Genomic DNA, 16,106 nt, shown 5'->3' with positions numbered 1-16,106 from the left:
AAGGGCCTGAACTCGTACATCCTTTGTGCTTACAACCTCTCCATAGCTAGGACCTTGCCTCTCCATACCTACCCCCCACTCTACTGTCAGGCTTAGAACCACGACAGCACCCACTTTAATTCCTCTTCACGGCGAAGCTCTTTCAATCTCATCTCCGCCTCAAGCTTAGCATGAAGCTCCGAGGCTGGCAGAATTGTGGATTCGGCTTTTAAATCTAGGGACCGAATAAGTGTAAGAAGCCTTTCCTTTTCGACCTTATAAATCCCACTAAGATGCTTAGCCCACCCACGCAAGAAACTTCTCAAATGCCTTATCTTATTCTGCCAACGCTCAACCGCAGTCTTGCCTCCAGCATGATAAACTAGCTAGCTGCTCACGGGCGATGATCGTCCTGTGTGACCTTCGCGGCGTCAACGGGGCCGCCTTTTATAGATTCTGATGATTCGGCCTCGTGTCTGTGTGTGTTGACGGAAGTGCTTGCATCACGTATCAACAGAGATTGTTTTTCCGCTTTAGTCTACTAAATGTGACCAAAGACATGGTAAGTTTAATCAACCACGGAGCCACCGGTAGCACTAGCAGCCTGATCCCTTTTTACATTTTTTTTGCGGGTGCCCTTGTTATATTTCTGCTCTCATCAAAATTTTAAACATGTGCTTGTTCTTATGTGCAGTTAATATTTCAGGAAATGTTTTAAATCCAAGGAAATAAGGAAGGCGGTGGTTATGAAAGTGAGGAGTACAAACAGAGAGGAACAACAGAGGATGGTTAGCCTTGTGATTTCTTTTTTGGATTTAAGTTTGATTCCATCGCAACCTGACACATGATTTCGGTTCAAAAAAGCTGATCTTTTTCAAAAGAAGGATTACCCTCGGCTTCTGCATCAAAATGATGCATGCAATCATATTATCAAAGTAACCATCAAATACATAATTCAATACAAGTTCACAAATCAAGCTTAAATAAAATGAAAATTGCCACAACCGCAAAATATGGACAAGATGACTAAACACATATCCTATTGTTGGACTGTCATTTAAACCGGTTGTAAGTATCATGTGCTACCGTCTTCCAAGTCCCAACGGTTGCATCCATACGCCATGTGCTACTTGACATCCGCACGTCTGAGTAACGACCATGTATGAATCCAGCCAGTTGCCCGGTAGATGACATGCAAAAAAATCGTGATGTTTTGTCTATTAACTTTTTTGTCATTCCAACAGTATGATATAGTCCAAAGTAATGCACACACTCCGACTCAAATATGCGCCATTACTTTAGACTTTCAGTTTGTCTAATTCACATCTAGATGTTTTTTAAGGATGTCACATCTAAACTCCTACAAATATATAATGCAGCAACAAGAAACAAAAAAATACTAAAACAAAAAGAGACCACAAACAAAGTGGACATCAGCTTAGATGTGACATAACTATGTCACATCTAGATGTGTCCTACACAGACCCTTAGACTTTACCCCATTTAGTCATGTCCCAAATAAAGTGGCAATGCTATTAAGAGGACTGACATTGAATGACACCTGCACTGTATGCCACATTAACTTGGCTAGTGGGCATTTGAGAAAAAAAATGATGTTGGATGGATTCATCTTGATCACAGAAAACAACACCATTTACTATCATCCCAACTACGTTTTGCCAAGTTATCCTTAGTCAGGACCACTTCCTTGATTTCTCTTTGATTCGAAGGATATTCATAGGTATTTCGAAAGGATTCAGGACTTTTTTCATATTCTAGTCGTTTATTTCAAAGGACTGGATTTTGTAGAATTTTTTCTAAAGTTTTCTTTGTACTACGTTTCATAAAAAAATTGGCATCCACTCAAACCCCATGGAAAAAGATATTTTTTTTCTATGATGCAATAAAACAAATCAAAATTAGGTAATATTCAAATGTGCATGACACTGCAATCCTATGTTTTTTAGCAGAGTCATCGTAATGGACCAATTGCCATAATAACTGCCGATATGACAATTATATCAAAAGAGAATAACAGTCTACCAGAATTGCCATACATATGAAAATCACCATAATAACTGCCGATATGACAATTATGGCCTCCCCGCCTTCATATTTGGTGCCTCAAAGCCAACTTTAGAATGCACTCCATACGATAGTTGTTTGCGTTGTGAAGGAAACATCCCATGCCCTCCTCCCCCACCCCACATGGGGATGGCAGAGAGATTGTGGCAAAATATGTCCCATTGTCGACCGAGTCCTACGATATATATGGAGGCAGCCAACATGGAGGCTCTAAGTATGCGCATCATCTTGGCAGCCTCCAAAATGCATATGGAGCTCGTTCCACATAGGCTACCAACATGCCGGCTCTGCTACATTTGCCTGAGGATAGTAGGAATACTAGCTTTTATTGATTACGAGAAGTTAAAGAAAACAGTACACCATATCAAAATAGTAACAAACAGATAACAGAAAACAAGAGAAGAAACGGGGGATGCAACGCCAAACGGTAGATACAAGGTACAAAAGGAAAGTAACATACTACAAAACTAGCAGCAAGCTACTATACGAAAGTCATCGGCGCTCCGGAACACGACTACCTTGACCAAGGCTACTACGGGCGTATTTGGTTGCCCGCTAAGGTCCAACCAGGCCCGCGTGGGAAGGATTCGGCCTGTTTGGTAGCCCGCATACACTATTGGGCCTGCATCGCACGTTTCTTAAAGTACCTCTGGGCCTGGCTCACTGGCAACGCAGGAATCGACAGTTTCTCAGGAGCCAGGCCGAGCGAAAGCACATCGAGCGGGCCCCTGCAGGAGGAGAAACGGGAGGGATGCGAATTATTTACGTGGTGTCTTCTTCAACCTCCAGTAAGCTCCTCTCTAATCTCATCTCTTCCATGCCCCTCTGATCTACACAATGATGCTTCGATTCGTGGTAAACTCTACACAAAAAAGATGCACCTTGATGCTACGGTTTCATTCAGGCGATCGGTTCGCTGTTTCGTCGGCCGTAAGTTCTTAATCTCGTCTTCCCGTTTGGAGCTATTCTGGACGAATTTTGTCAGATTCATCGCGCATGATCGATCATTTGAAATTTCCTTTGACCAGTAGCCTAATCTTGCAGTTCCTCACAACATTCGTGTTGTAAGTTTTTGGTTTCGACGATCGTAGCTTTATCTCTCTTTGAGCAGCAGTCTACTGCACTGACGCTGTCGTGTCGAGCTCCTCTGTCCTCTGCTCAGAGCCCTCCTATTCGTCCCTCTCGATGCCGAAGCCCTTCCCCTTGATCTCCTTGCCCACGTCCTACTACACTAGATCTGTTTCCAGCGTCGTTCATCTCGGTCTACTCTCTGTCGTCCTCCTACTGTACTGACGCTGCAATGGCGCGCACACTGCTTCTTGTGTCCTCTGCCTCCGTGAACACTGCAGTTCGCCACGCCGCCGACGTGGTCGATCATCTTGGCCTCCTCTCTCTCGCCCTACTACACTGGAGTCGTTTCCGACATCGATCATCTCAGCCTCCTCTCTCGTCCACTGCACTGACGATACCATGACGCAAGCACTGCATTCTCCTCCTCTGTTGACTGTCTTTGCGCGAGCACCACAACTAGTTCGTCGACGGTGTCACTCGCCATGCCGCCGACGGGGTCGCTCGTCGACGACTCCATGCTCGTCATGTTGGACACGGCGCCACGGCCACTATCCACCGCAGTCGCCATGGTTCGGCGCACACTGCATTTCTTCTCCCCTCCCTCTGCTAGCTCTTAACCCTGTGTGCTAAGTGCAAGTGCTAGCTTTTAATCATACCCCATGCGGGCAACCAAACACCGTGTTCATGTGCCGCTTGGGCTAATGCAGACAACCAAACAAAGTGCACTTGCGTATTACCTAATGCAGTGACCCTCGATGCAGGCAACCAAACAACTTGCAGATGACGCATTTGGGGCTGTTTTTGCTCAACCAGGCTGGATTGAGAAGTGTATGCAATGCAACCACTGTTCAAAACATGAACCAAACACGCCCTACATGATCGGCTACCTCAACATCGGCATTAATGGCTACTTCTACAACAACTCACGGGCAACAACTCCAGTCAACACAGTCTGCGTCGTCACTAGCGTCCACGTCACTCACCCTGTGACTGCGGGAGGGAAGGAGAGACAAGGAAGGCACCAGAAGGGGACGTAATCACCACCCTAGATGCTGACCCATCAGAAATGCAATTGATGATGGCGTAGCGAAGAAGACGACATAAGCGCAATACTTCAAATTCTGCCGTAATCATTCGCTTCACTCCCGGTATGATTGAGGAGGAATGTTAGAATTAATACACATTGGAGATTACGAACTAGAGATAAATTAGAATATTGTAGAGATAAAACATCTTCTTGTACCACAAGTCTCTAGGCTTCTTACCCTCCAAGTTTGTACTTCTATATATGTCCCATACCACGGTGAAATCAATACAATACAGATAATCAATGTTCCATATTGTCTACATGTTTTACCCTGTGTTTTTTAGCACACCGTTTTACCCACTGCTTTCGTTGATGGGCACCACAAGGGTTGTATAATCACCAAAAAATGCATCCTTTCCTTTTCTTTTGCGAGACTAACCAACCATCCAACATTCTTATACTTTTGTAGCGCAATCGTGGTCCCAATGCTTGTAAACTAATACAAACATTATTCATAATTATTTTCATCAAAACTTGATCATGTTTACACAAAAAGTGGTGAACTATGCCATAGAAAAGGTCTGGCAAGCGGCAGTGAGGGACGACACAACAATGGTGTTGCTGGAGGAGTCAAAGGTTGATGGGTTCCGGTGGGGGAGGGGGGAGGGGAGGGTGCTGGTGGGTTGTCGGTTAGAATCTGGTGCGGTCTAGAGGGAAGTTGGGGAAGCGGGGACGGCTGTAGGCCGACGAAGGCGAATGCTCTGCCATGTAGGGGTTATGAGGTGGTGCGTGGCAGTGTTCGCCGGCCAAGGGGAAAGGAGTGGGCGGTTGGGCGGGTGTTAGTGGGCGGTTCTAGGAAGAAGATGAACACTACATCTAGTCAGGGGCGAGGGGAGGAAGATGGCCAACATGAGTTGGATTGAACGAAAGCGACGGAAAGCCAATAGGAAGCAACCGATTTAATAGGTGGTCTTTTTAAAATTATGCCATTGAAATGATACAATCTCCACATTCAGTGACAAAAGAGGCGGATTTTTTTAACATAGTACAAAGTAAGCGCTCATATACATGCGCATACACTCACCCTATGAACGCACGCACACACACCCTACCCTTATGAACACCTTCGAGAGAGTGAGTCGGCATATCATCTTGATATTTTATGAAGTCATCGTAGGCGTCTCGTAGTCGATGAAAAAATCTTCTCCCACTGAACGTGAATCGCCGGAAATGCTGAAATAAATCCAGAATAAATACGAACACCAGGATTTTAATTCTGATGAGCTAGAGATATCATTGTCTTTTTAACCATCCAACCACATGTTGTGGCAGAGACAGATTTTTTTGGAACTTGTAGCTACGGTATTTTAATCATCTGCTCGCAGTCAAGTCAGAAAAATTGACACCTGGGTGGATGGCGTGCTGACGGAAGGGCTTGCGCGAGGGGAGGCAGCAGCAGGTGGCGCCTCAAAAATAATTCAACTACATTTCAAGTGTACTCTACAGTCAAGCATGATTGAAGGAAACCAACAAAAGGCCTTTAAAAATTCATCGACGGACTACAAGAACGGCATCTGCTCATCGCCCAGGCATCACGGATGACACTCTCCTCGAAGCAGCATCACCCATGACGTATACTAGTTCGTATTACATGGACACTATATAAACAGTTGATATGCCTCCGATACATTCATCAAGCCAGTACCCAGCAAATCACAAACAGCTAAAACGATCTCAGCCTTCACACACACGCACATCCATCGTTCTAGGCTTCGAGCTAGTTGGAGATGGCCGGAGGGGATGACCTGAAGCTGCTCGGCGCATGGCCAAGCCCATTTGTTACCAGGGTGAAGCTCGCGCTCGCCTTGAAGGACCTGAGCTACGAGGACGTGGAGGAGGACCTGTACAAGAAGAGCGAGCTTCTCCTCAAGTCCAACCCGGTGCACAAGAAGATACCCGTGCTCATCCACAACGGCGCCCCGGTCTGCGAGTCCATGATCATTCTGCAGTACATCGACGAAGTGTTCGCCGGCTCCGGCCCGTCCCTTCTCCCAGCGGACCCCTACGAGTGCGCCATTGCTCGCTTCTGGATGGCCTACGTTGACGACAAGGTTTAAATTATCTTCACTTACTTGAACTACTTGTCTCCGTTCCTTTACTTTTAGATATCCAACGAGCAACTTTGACCATTATTTTTCTCCGTGTTTCAGCTGGTAGCCCCATGGAGGCAGTGGTTGAGGGGCAAGACAGAGGAGGAGAAATCCGAGGGAAAGAAGCAGGCGTTCGCGGCGGTGGAGATTCTTGAAGGGGCCCTGAGGGAATGCTCCAAGGGAGGGGGCTTCTTCGGCGGCGACGGCCTCGGGCTCGTCGACGTTGCGCTGGGAGGCGTTCTGTCGTGGATGAAGGTGACCGAGGTGTTGTCCGGTGACAAGATCTTCGATGCCGCCAAGACCCCGCTCCTGGCCGCATGGGTGGAGCGCTTCAGCGAGCTCGACGCGGCCAAGGTGGCCCTGCCAGACGTGGGCAGGCTGCTTGAGTTCGCCAAGGCACGAGAGGCTGCCGCTGCACCGTCTAACTGAGCCAGCACACATCCAGAATAACTAAAATTTGCTATTTTTAAATGTTGTTTGTTTGGCTGCTTGATGTAATAATGTAGCAGTAACTCATGTCATCCATTTATTCAGTATTGATTATGTCCTTGAGTTTTTAATATTTTGCTTTTGTGTGGAGTTCCCAAATTTTATAATGCGTGCATGTATTAGCTGAGGTTCTCTTTCTGATTCAAGAGATGAGTTCGACAGTTTTTTTAATCTACCAGCAAAATGCTTACAAATTGAACTTTATGGTAAATTTGGTCTGAATTTATATATATTCATTCATCGTTGTGATACTTGAGCTAGACCAAGTAAAGGAGAAATAGTCAATATTTCTTCGCACCTTTGCTATGGAAATGCAGATATATTTGAGTGACCGTTTGTTGATCAATCATGCTGTTGTAGTTCATAAGAAGTTTCAAAAGAGGCACGCAAAACCCCTCAGATTAGCCTCAATCCAGCAAAAATGATTTCTTGAAAGACTTCTCAATCGAGGTAATTTGGTCAGCCACCTCAAAAATTGAATATATAAACCCTCCTAGAATACCCGCCATTCCAGCATCCTCGCACTTTCAAATTCATCCTGTATGTTCGGTTCGCACTGCTGTCCATTGACATCGTACTTTTTATCGCCGTGGTAAACATCTGGAGCTCGTTCTTTTGAACGCCGCAGAATCGGGCTAGAGTGACTGATGCATGGGCCAACTTTGCGCGCGGGCCAGCCTGGCAGCGACACGGTGTGTGCGTGGCTGTGTCCGGGTGAAAGCGGGGGCGATCGATGGTGGGTTGCCAGTGGCGTTCGTGGGTTGGCAGGGCGTTTTTTTACCGTCCTCGTTTGCACCCAGTGGCGGCGCCTCCGCTCCAGCCGTGGCGGGCCCATCTGTCATTCTCGTGGGTGCGCGGCTCAGAGAGAGCAGCGAGCGAGCGGGCGGCCTGGAGAGCAGGCACGAGACAAAAGAAAAGGAGAAGCGGCAGCGAGAGAAAAGAGGAAAAGCAGTCAGACCTAGCCCGCGCCCCCGTAGCCGCCTCCTCTCCTGCCGCCGCCGCCTCGGCCTTGTTCGCCTCCTCTCCTGCCGCCGCCACCGCCTTGGCCTCGGCGCCCGTGCTCTCCCGGCGCCCGTCGGCCTCGATCCGGCCTCAGCAGGAGGAGCTCGGCCTCGAGACTCGGGAGGAGGAGCTCGCCCTCGAGTAGGACTCAACAGGAGGAGGGGAGCAGCAGCTGCGCCCCATGCTCTCTCGCCACCCTCGAGGTGAAGGTAATGGATGAAATCCCATGGACGAGCTCGAGCTGGAAGGACGCGGACGGCAGCGGCTTGGACCAACATCGTCCTGCCGGTGCCTTGCCGGTGAGCGCCACACATGGTGCAGCAGGCGGCAGGCACGACTTTGGGAGCTGCGCATCGAGCGACGACTACTGCATCTGCCGCCAGCACCAAGGTGAGCTTCCTCTCTCCGTGCGGCCACCTCCCCTGGCACCGATTTGTTGGTGAGGTGTTCCATGGTGAGGTATGAAGAGACGATGTCCCATCTTCTGCATAAAAATAGTTTTTCTTTCCTCATGTGATTATTTTGGGATCTAGCTCTATGTAACCACTTTTCTAGATTAACTTCACAAAATGGCGGCAGCAGTTAGTTGAATGGTTGAAGTAGTAGTCAATTTGGTTCATATGCTTTGAATAAAATTGTGTTCATAGATCATGTTATGCACTTTGAATGAAATTGTGTTCAGTATACCAAGGATATTAAGAATTCGATTCATAAATGCAGCCAAGATGTAGAGCGGTGGTCGACGGCGGCAACCTGCTCCCAAGTTGCAAGTGATGTTGCCAGATAGCAGTATACCAAGGGTTCTAAGAATTTGATTCATAAATGTAGCCAAGATGCAGCGCGGTGGTCGACGGCGGCGGCCTGCTCCCAAGTTGCAGGTGAGAAAGTGATGCGGCAGTTGTTGGTTTGCATACATATTGATCTATTCTGTGAATATTTTGTGAGGTATCCTGATTGGCGTATCACAGGTTGCTAATGCTGTTCAAACAGGTGCGTGCATGGACATCTTCATGATTACTGATTATAAGATCTTCATGATTACTGATTATAAGTGAACACACGTATCTTCTCTCGAGGTTCTGAGTGTTGAGAGTGGTTGCTCATTGTTTCTGTATTCAAATACTGATGAATCAACACTTCGAAAAGATATGTAAGTTCAGTCATCATCTCTGACTCTGTGCTGTGTAATTTTTTTTATTCAGCAGTCCAACTGCATCTCAACAACTAAAATACAGTATATCATAAAGTGTTTCATCTCTCAAGCCACTGTTTGGCATGGGTACAATATTTGCTTCCTCTTTCTAGGGTAGTCAAATTGATAGGATAATGCATGATCATGCTTTGTACAGAGCGGACCTCACATGGAACGTCCTACCCATCTTAAACTTCACCCAGCCTTGTTACACTTGACCCTTTAATTTCCTAGAAAATTTCGTCTTTGTTTGTTCAAATATTGTTTTATTTGTCATACTCTTATACATTGAAGTTACATTTTGTCCTACAGACTGATGGCCAAAGAAGATTGGGGAAGTTCCACTATGTTCCTACAGACTGTTGGCCAAAAAAGATTGGGGGAAAATAGCTCTGGAGAAGGATTGAGATGAAAATGGGATTGTGATCTCACTTCGCAATGCATTGAAGAATCATGGTAGAACTTTTTATATTGCTGACTGAGATGGCGATTAGGATTTATTGCTTTTTACTAATTTTTTATTTTTTCTACTTTGCTCAGATAATTTTTACAGGCTGTTCTTTCTTTAGTACCAATGAATAACTTGGTTACACAATATACTTGAAGATTGCATTAGGAACAAAATGCTTAGCAGACCAAACTAATTAGGTAAGCTGAGAACTGATTGGTCTAACCCTAGAATAATTGGTTGCCAGTCATAGAATCATCTTGTACTGTTGTACATAACTAATTTTGACTTGAACTTTGGTGTGGTCGTGTATCTTTGAAGTTTTCTGGAGACAGACTACTCTTGCATCATTATGTGCAACCCACAGGTATCTCACTCGGCGAGACATGCACACCTATGCCACATCTTTACATGTAAGTTTGTTTTGCTTAGCCATGGACAGTGAGGTCCCCCTTCTCTTCATTCCCAGTTCATTTATTTAATATCAATATCTTTACTCTAGGATTTATGTCCTTGCCAACTCTACAATTGTTCATTGCACACTCAGAGTCTAGATATTGAATTAGCTACTTTTGCGATCCCTGGACTATACGAGTCAAGTATTTCTGGATTGCCCATTTTTCAGCTGAGTTAAGGCTTTTTCTATTGTTTGCAAATGAAAATTATTTGATGTACCCCTGGTATGATACAAGAAGAGTTTGCTCTTTCCCTTTGTAAAATTTTCTGCACACGATGTTGTCGAGGATGATTTCAGAATTTATATGCTCATTGCTTCCATTGCTTCTTTCCCCATTAACTGATATTAGACAGTGGTCTATAAATGTTGCACCTGACTCTGTTTTCCAAGGAAATACGAATGAAGTTATAGTACTTGCAAACTGCGACTCTTCGCTGAACAAGAAAAGTAAAAATGATAACATATCAGGCAGTAAAATTACATGGCTGATCTCTGTTTTGTGCATGTCAGGTGAGCATTATGAGTTGTTCTACTTCCCTTAAGAGAGTGTACTTTCCTCTCATCAGATGCTCACTCTGGAATAAACAAATCTTTTGGGATGTAACCTGTTCTTAGTTTTGATGCCTTACCGTCTGCCTTCTCCTCTCCTTTATGTTGTTTTTTGTAAATTATTTGTCTAGGCTACTACCATAACTTGTTGGTTTAGTTTAGGTGTGTAGGAAAAATTTGCAGATGAATCACGCTATCAGGTTTAGGCGTGCACATGGCCACTAATAATAATAAAAATTGATATTTGATGAAGCCATCATCATGTCATGTAATTACTTGCAGAACAACTATATTATTTTTTGGGGCGGTAAAGCGGAAACGATAGGACTCTGCAACTCATGTGAGTGTTGTTTGATTATTTACTTTTTCAAGCGTGTGGATGTCGTTGGCATGTTTAGTATACGCACGAAGATATGCAAAGTGTAAAAATGGTTTCCTGGGAACGTCATATTTTTTTCTCCGGGGAACGAATGAACTGTTCGTCAGGGAGCGATCACTCCACCGAACGTTTTTGTTCGATCTGGGGGAGGAGCTGGAGCGGACGATTCACCCCAGGCCCCCATGCAAACAGTTGCCCATGCAGGCAAAAACAGAACCCTGACTGGGCCTTTACGACCTCCAATTAGGCCAAAAAATGGCCCAGTTTTTTGTGACGCCTCAACACTTGGGTCATCACTCGAGGTTATCGCTTTTGAGTTTCAGGTGATATTTTTTTAATTGATTTTTAGGAAATCATGATGCTAAATATATGGATTGTGTCAGTTAGCTAATCTATTGGCTCTTTGATGTGTATGATGACATGATGGCAATGAAAATACATTTTCGAACTGAAAGTATTTGTGTAGTTTAATTTTGACAGAGTATAGGAGCATACTCAATGTCTTCCGCTTTGTGTATGATGGCGGCTTTTCTTGCTTATAGTAATCAGCTAAATAAATATGTGGGCATTTAAAAATATCTTTGCAATTAGGCCAGGCGTGAGAAAAAAATATTCAAAGACGACGATCTCTTTTGGTGTATTTCTATTCTCCCTGTTCCAAATCTTTTTGTTTGGATGCCACCGGCACACCACATGTTGTTCTGAAGATATCATGCTATGGGACTTTTCAGCAGAATAAAAACAAAAGGAAGCTATGGTGTTACTTGCATCTCAGTTTTCACATTCTTCTCAGGTTTCACAAAAACATAAACATGATCGGATGGGCGTCCTTGCCGGCGACCTCGCTATCTCCAACCCATCCACAGGTATTGCAGCTCCTTCTCATCCAATTTATTCACTTTTCGTCCTCTTTGCTGTGATTTGGTGGTTGAAATTAATTCGTCTGGATAGGGAGGAGCAATTCACTAATCATTTACACCATGTATACTTCATTTTATTTCATGTATAATCTGTATAAGAAAGAAAAGTGGGGTAGCTCCTCCGTTTCAGTGCTTTAGCCTGAAAAATATTGAGTTTCCCTTCAGATAATTTGAGTGATGTTGATATGATAGTTAATCATATAACCTCCATTTCATGTATAACATTACTTGAAAATTTATAGCATGTGGATCACCACAAAGAATAATCTCCCTTTAGATAATTTGAGTGGATACCCATTTGATAGTTAATCAATTATGCTAATAACGAGGGCGTCCGGACCAATCTGCCTGCCTCCAAGAGCGCCTTTTTTAGGGGTATCATGACAACCTGTGTATTTCCTGTGATAGGTTGATGTAGTAGATCTGAATTTATGGGATTGGTTCTGAAATTTGGGATTCGGTGACTCTGCATTTTAGAGTAGCGGCATAAAGCTATAAGAATACCCATGTTCTGAATTTATCTTTAGCCTATGCTTCAGTTCAGGTGCATTCTTCTTGATTGTAGTCGGTGTTGTGTTGCTCCTGCGATAAGTTGTTATTTGGATTTACGGTATTAAGTTACCTCTTTCTCTATTTGTTTTGTTTGGTGCTTGTCTTGCCATAGAAATTGCGCACCTGAACATGCCCTTTTTTGTACCATTTTTGCAATATTCATCAAAAGAACATATGCAATTTACTGATTCTGTATACCTTGTTCGATCAGTGTTGTCATGGTTCGCCTTCTCCTTCAAATAAGTTTATCATGCCCTATTAGTTTGCATCTCGTGCTGGTTTGTGCTTAGATAATCCCTTTAGGTGTGTAAGTTCTACACAATCATATGACTTATAGAATGCCAAAATCTTCAGACCTTTTCTTCCGTAGTTTCGCCAAAATGTACTATGGTAACTGCAGGCATAAATCCATGGTTTGCATACTTCAATGGCCCATCTGCTTGTTATTTTAATGCATCCTCTCTTGATTCATTTTCGTTTGACTGGATCTCCTCGCCTTGTCATCTGATTGCTCTTCGTTTGCTGATCTGCTTACCAAGGTTGGTGTTTGCTCTTTAGAATTCCCTATTACTCCCGGTCTTTCGTATTGGGTGCCTATTTCAATTTCACTTTATGAAGTATTTCACTGATTACATATATATCGCCTATCTCACAACGAGTTCACCTTCTGTACCTACTTTGGTGAACACATGTATTTCATCTATCTCACTCATTGTCGTGCCTACTTCAGTTTCACATATCTAAATATGTGTGATCTGGTCACCTTAGGTTGAGTTACATGCATTCTGTTGCACACTCTTTTTTCGATCTATTTCGCCCTATAGGATGCATTTGTTTTTCTTGTTCTCCTTTTGTTCTTGTGCCATTTTCATAACTGGGATCATAACACTCACTCTTTTTTGGGTGTAATATATGGTCACCCAGAAAATACCAAAGGAAGTAGCTCGTCGTTTGAATATCCCAAGCACGGACTGGTGGGACTACAGTTTGGCAAACAACGCTTCACTAGCTAGGACCGAGTATGACGAACAATCACATGATGTCTGCATCTTGATTAACATGGATACAATAAATTTCTCCTAAAAACAGGACTTGAGGTTGGTATGGATGTCCTGCTTACATTCAAGATGAACGTTGGCAATGATCTGTACATGATAGTTTGCTTCGATGACATCTGAGAGGTTTATAGGTCCTAATTGAGGTTGTCTTCAGTTCATTAGTTTTTATCTCTGCTATGTTAGCTCTTTTGTGAGGGTCCAGTTTGCTGACCACCTTAGAAGAAACACGCACTTAGATCAAAAGATTTTCTTATGTTAGGAGGTTTCCATCCAATCTTCTGAAGATAGTTTGTTAATATATGTGATCATGTACCATGTGTTCCATTGCATATGACAACTTTGTATTGGACATATGTGGCCAAAGATCTATACTGAAACATCTTGAGAAATCATCAGGGAGAATACTATGAATGAGAATGGACTAAGAGATTGTGATACACCTTCCTTTAGGTGCATTTTCATTCAGATGGTGATCCAGGTTTGTTGGAGCAGTACATGCTAACCACCAATTTGTTTTCTGATCTTTTTAGTACAAGGCTTTACCAAACTATCAATTGAAGTGCAGGTCAACCAAGACTTCATATACATAGGCTGAAAGATGAAAACTAAAGACCATGGAGAAGATCACACCATCTTTATCCCAGGAAAAACAACTGCATGGTCACTTGACTTTATAGACAACACGCTGCACTATTAACTTTGGTTTAATTGATCGACAATGCGTCTTTGTTATTAGTTATATACTAAGGAACATGCCTATGAGTATATACTTAGGCTATGTGTGAGACCAGATTGTTAACATAATACTCTTAGTGAACCCCTAATTTATGTTGTCCCTATGCTTTGGGAGGTTGCAGCTGACATCCTCGACAAAATACCTCCTTAACAATCGTTCCCGCTTTTCTTTACTTGAAATTGTTTCTCTGCTCTAGGTGCAAGGATCTGGGATAGGTGTATTTAGTTCTGCAATGGCGATGACACATGTAAATTAAACCATTTGTTGTTTGTATGTTGGATCTTCCTAAAAACCAGAGGATGTATTTTTCACAGGAAATAAACTTTGTATTGTCAAACTTAGTTGAATAACTCCCAGATTTTATCTACTTCACTGTTTTTGTGACACTCATAGGCTGTTTGATAATAGGCCTAAAAACCTAGATGTCTGATAATAGGCCTAAAAACCAAGATGTTTGATAATAGGCCTAAAAACCAAGATAAACTGATGTTTTCACACCTTTGCTTTGCATCTGTTTTGACCAGAAGAAATTGCTTACAGAGTACCTTTCTTACAAAACCTTTCCTCTGCAATTGTATTAAGTTACTTTTGATACCAAACTTTTGTTCTAACCTCATTAGCAAACCTGATGACCTGATCCAATTACTTACCTGTGTAAAGTGCAAACTTGTGTGCTCACTACCTATTCTTCTCTTACTGGAGATGCATTCACCTGCGTTCCATTCAAGAAACAGATAGATGTTACTAATTCTATCCATGGTGATTGCAGGCATAGTTAACTTATCCTTTGTGTAGTATGATTATTATACACACTCTTTTCATTTCTGTTTTCTCCTCCTAAGCCATTTATTCTGTCTACCGCAGGTTGCTTGGTGTCCTCTCATCGTGTCTATTGGTGCAGTATCACATATCCTCTCTCGAAGAGATGAGATAAGGATTACAGGGCTACCAACAACCCACCTCACCTATAATGGAAGACATCCTGATTCATTGTTGCAAGCTAGAGAACAATAACTATCATGTTGGTGATTTCCTTGATATATGGTTCTACACGTGTGTCATATGGACCAATGAAAGCAAAGATATTCCGGAGATAATAACTATATGGGCTACTCCAAATGGAGTGGCAGTGGAACCAACACCTTTTATAGGCCTTCAAGTACCTGTGTGGAAGTCTACCATGCAAGCATTATCCGACGACTAACACTTTCCTTATGTGTACATATCCTCTGAAGACCACAACCAGACTAAGAAGATGTCTAAATAAGCTGTGAGGCTGCCTATATATAAGTCTATTTCTGTAAATTGATATCAGTTATTCTACTATCTGTAAACCAATTTAAGTCATTCTACTGTCTGCAATACAATCCACATTGCATTATCTTTCCATCTACATCTCTTACTCTCCACTAACATTGCTTCTAATTGGCTTCTTGCGCCATTGGCGCAACCGGGTCATCTAGTAAAATAAAAATAGCACCAACACCTCCAACTTTTGGCAAGACCCCAAACCTCTCAATGCAGAGTAGAAAACAAGTTGGGGCCTTAAATTTTGTAGCAGTCGAAAGTCTAGGAAAATATATTTTGGTGTAATTCGCTAAAGAGAACCAAATGCCTCTCAACCATACATCGATGATTAGATGACAGACATACGGGAAACAATCCATCATACTACTACCTAGCATGGTTGTGGTAGGTCTGTAGAAAATTTCCAATCTCTTAGAGCAACTCCAATGCGACGACCCATTTGGTCCGGCCGCATCCGTTTATGTCCGCCCGGACAAAAAAGATGCCCAAGCGGACATCCATTTCCATTTTATGTTCATTCTGTTTGCGTTTGGACGCATTTTCGTTGCAAATTGGGTCAGATTTGGGTCCGAAGCGGACACAACCGGACTTATTCTGCGTCCTCCTTGTCCGAATGTCCGCTGCATCTTGAGTAAGACAAGGGCTATGGGCCGGATTAGGAACGGTTTGTTCCTTCCCTTTGGAGGTTTTGGTAACAATGGTTT

The 16,106-nt window shown here is 43.4% G+C and overlaps 1 protein-coding gene and 1 long non-coding RNA gene across 9 annotated transcripts; both read left to right on the top strand.

Annotated features, from left to right (window-relative positions):
• The first annotated feature begins 5,770 nt into the window (after window positions 1–5,770).
• LOC123136473 (probable glutathione S-transferase GSTU6) lies at window positions 5,771–6,872 on the top strand. Its single transcript, XM_044555841.1, has 2 exons — window positions 5,771–6,273; window positions 6,373–6,872. Exons 1-2 carry the CDS (start codon window positions 5,950–5,952, stop codon window positions 6,739–6,741), a joined length of 693 nt encoding a protein of 230 aa, XP_044411776.1. The 5' UTR covers window positions 5,771–5,949; the 3' UTR covers window positions 6,742–6,872.
• Window positions 6,873–7,708: 836 nt separating this feature from the next.
• On the top strand, window positions 7,709–15,475 carry LOC123136471 (uncharacterized). Of its 8 annotated transcripts, none has more exons than XR_006467008.1 (8): window positions 7,709–8,193; window positions 8,524–8,681; window positions 8,794–8,953; window positions 9,308–9,451; window positions 9,536–9,643; window positions 9,765–9,856; window positions 11,622–11,694; window positions 13,755–15,475. It is a non-coding gene; the product is annotated as an uncharacterized lncRNA (long non-coding RNA). The 8 variants fall into 8 exon arrangements; XR_006467009.1 differs by having other exon boundaries at window positions 9,765–11,694; window positions 13,755–13,836; window positions 13,924–15,475; XR_006467005.1 differs by having other exon boundaries at window positions 11,622–15,475.
• The last annotated feature ends 631 nt before the right edge of the window (window positions 15,476–16,106 follow it).

This window comes from Triticum aestivum, chromosome 6B, assembly GCF_018294505.1.
Source record: "Triticum aestivum cultivar Chinese Spring chromosome 6B, IWGSC CS RefSeq v2.1, whole genome shotgun sequence".
Taxonomy (NCBI): Eukaryota; Viridiplantae; Streptophyta; class Magnoliopsida; order Poales; family Poaceae; genus Triticum; species Triticum aestivum.
Note: the sequence above shows the minus strand (reverse complement) of the source record. Positions and strands in the feature narration are given on the sequence as shown.

Coding starts and splice junctions, on each gene's coding strand:
- LOC123136473 (XM_044555841.1), top strand. CDS start 5,950: ATGGCCGGAGGGGATGACCTGAAGCTGCTCGGCGCATGGCCAAGCCCA. Junction 6,274..6,372: donor TGGCCTACGTTGACGACAAG/GTTTAAATTATC, acceptor TCCGTGTTTCAG/CTGGTAGCCCCATGGAGGCA.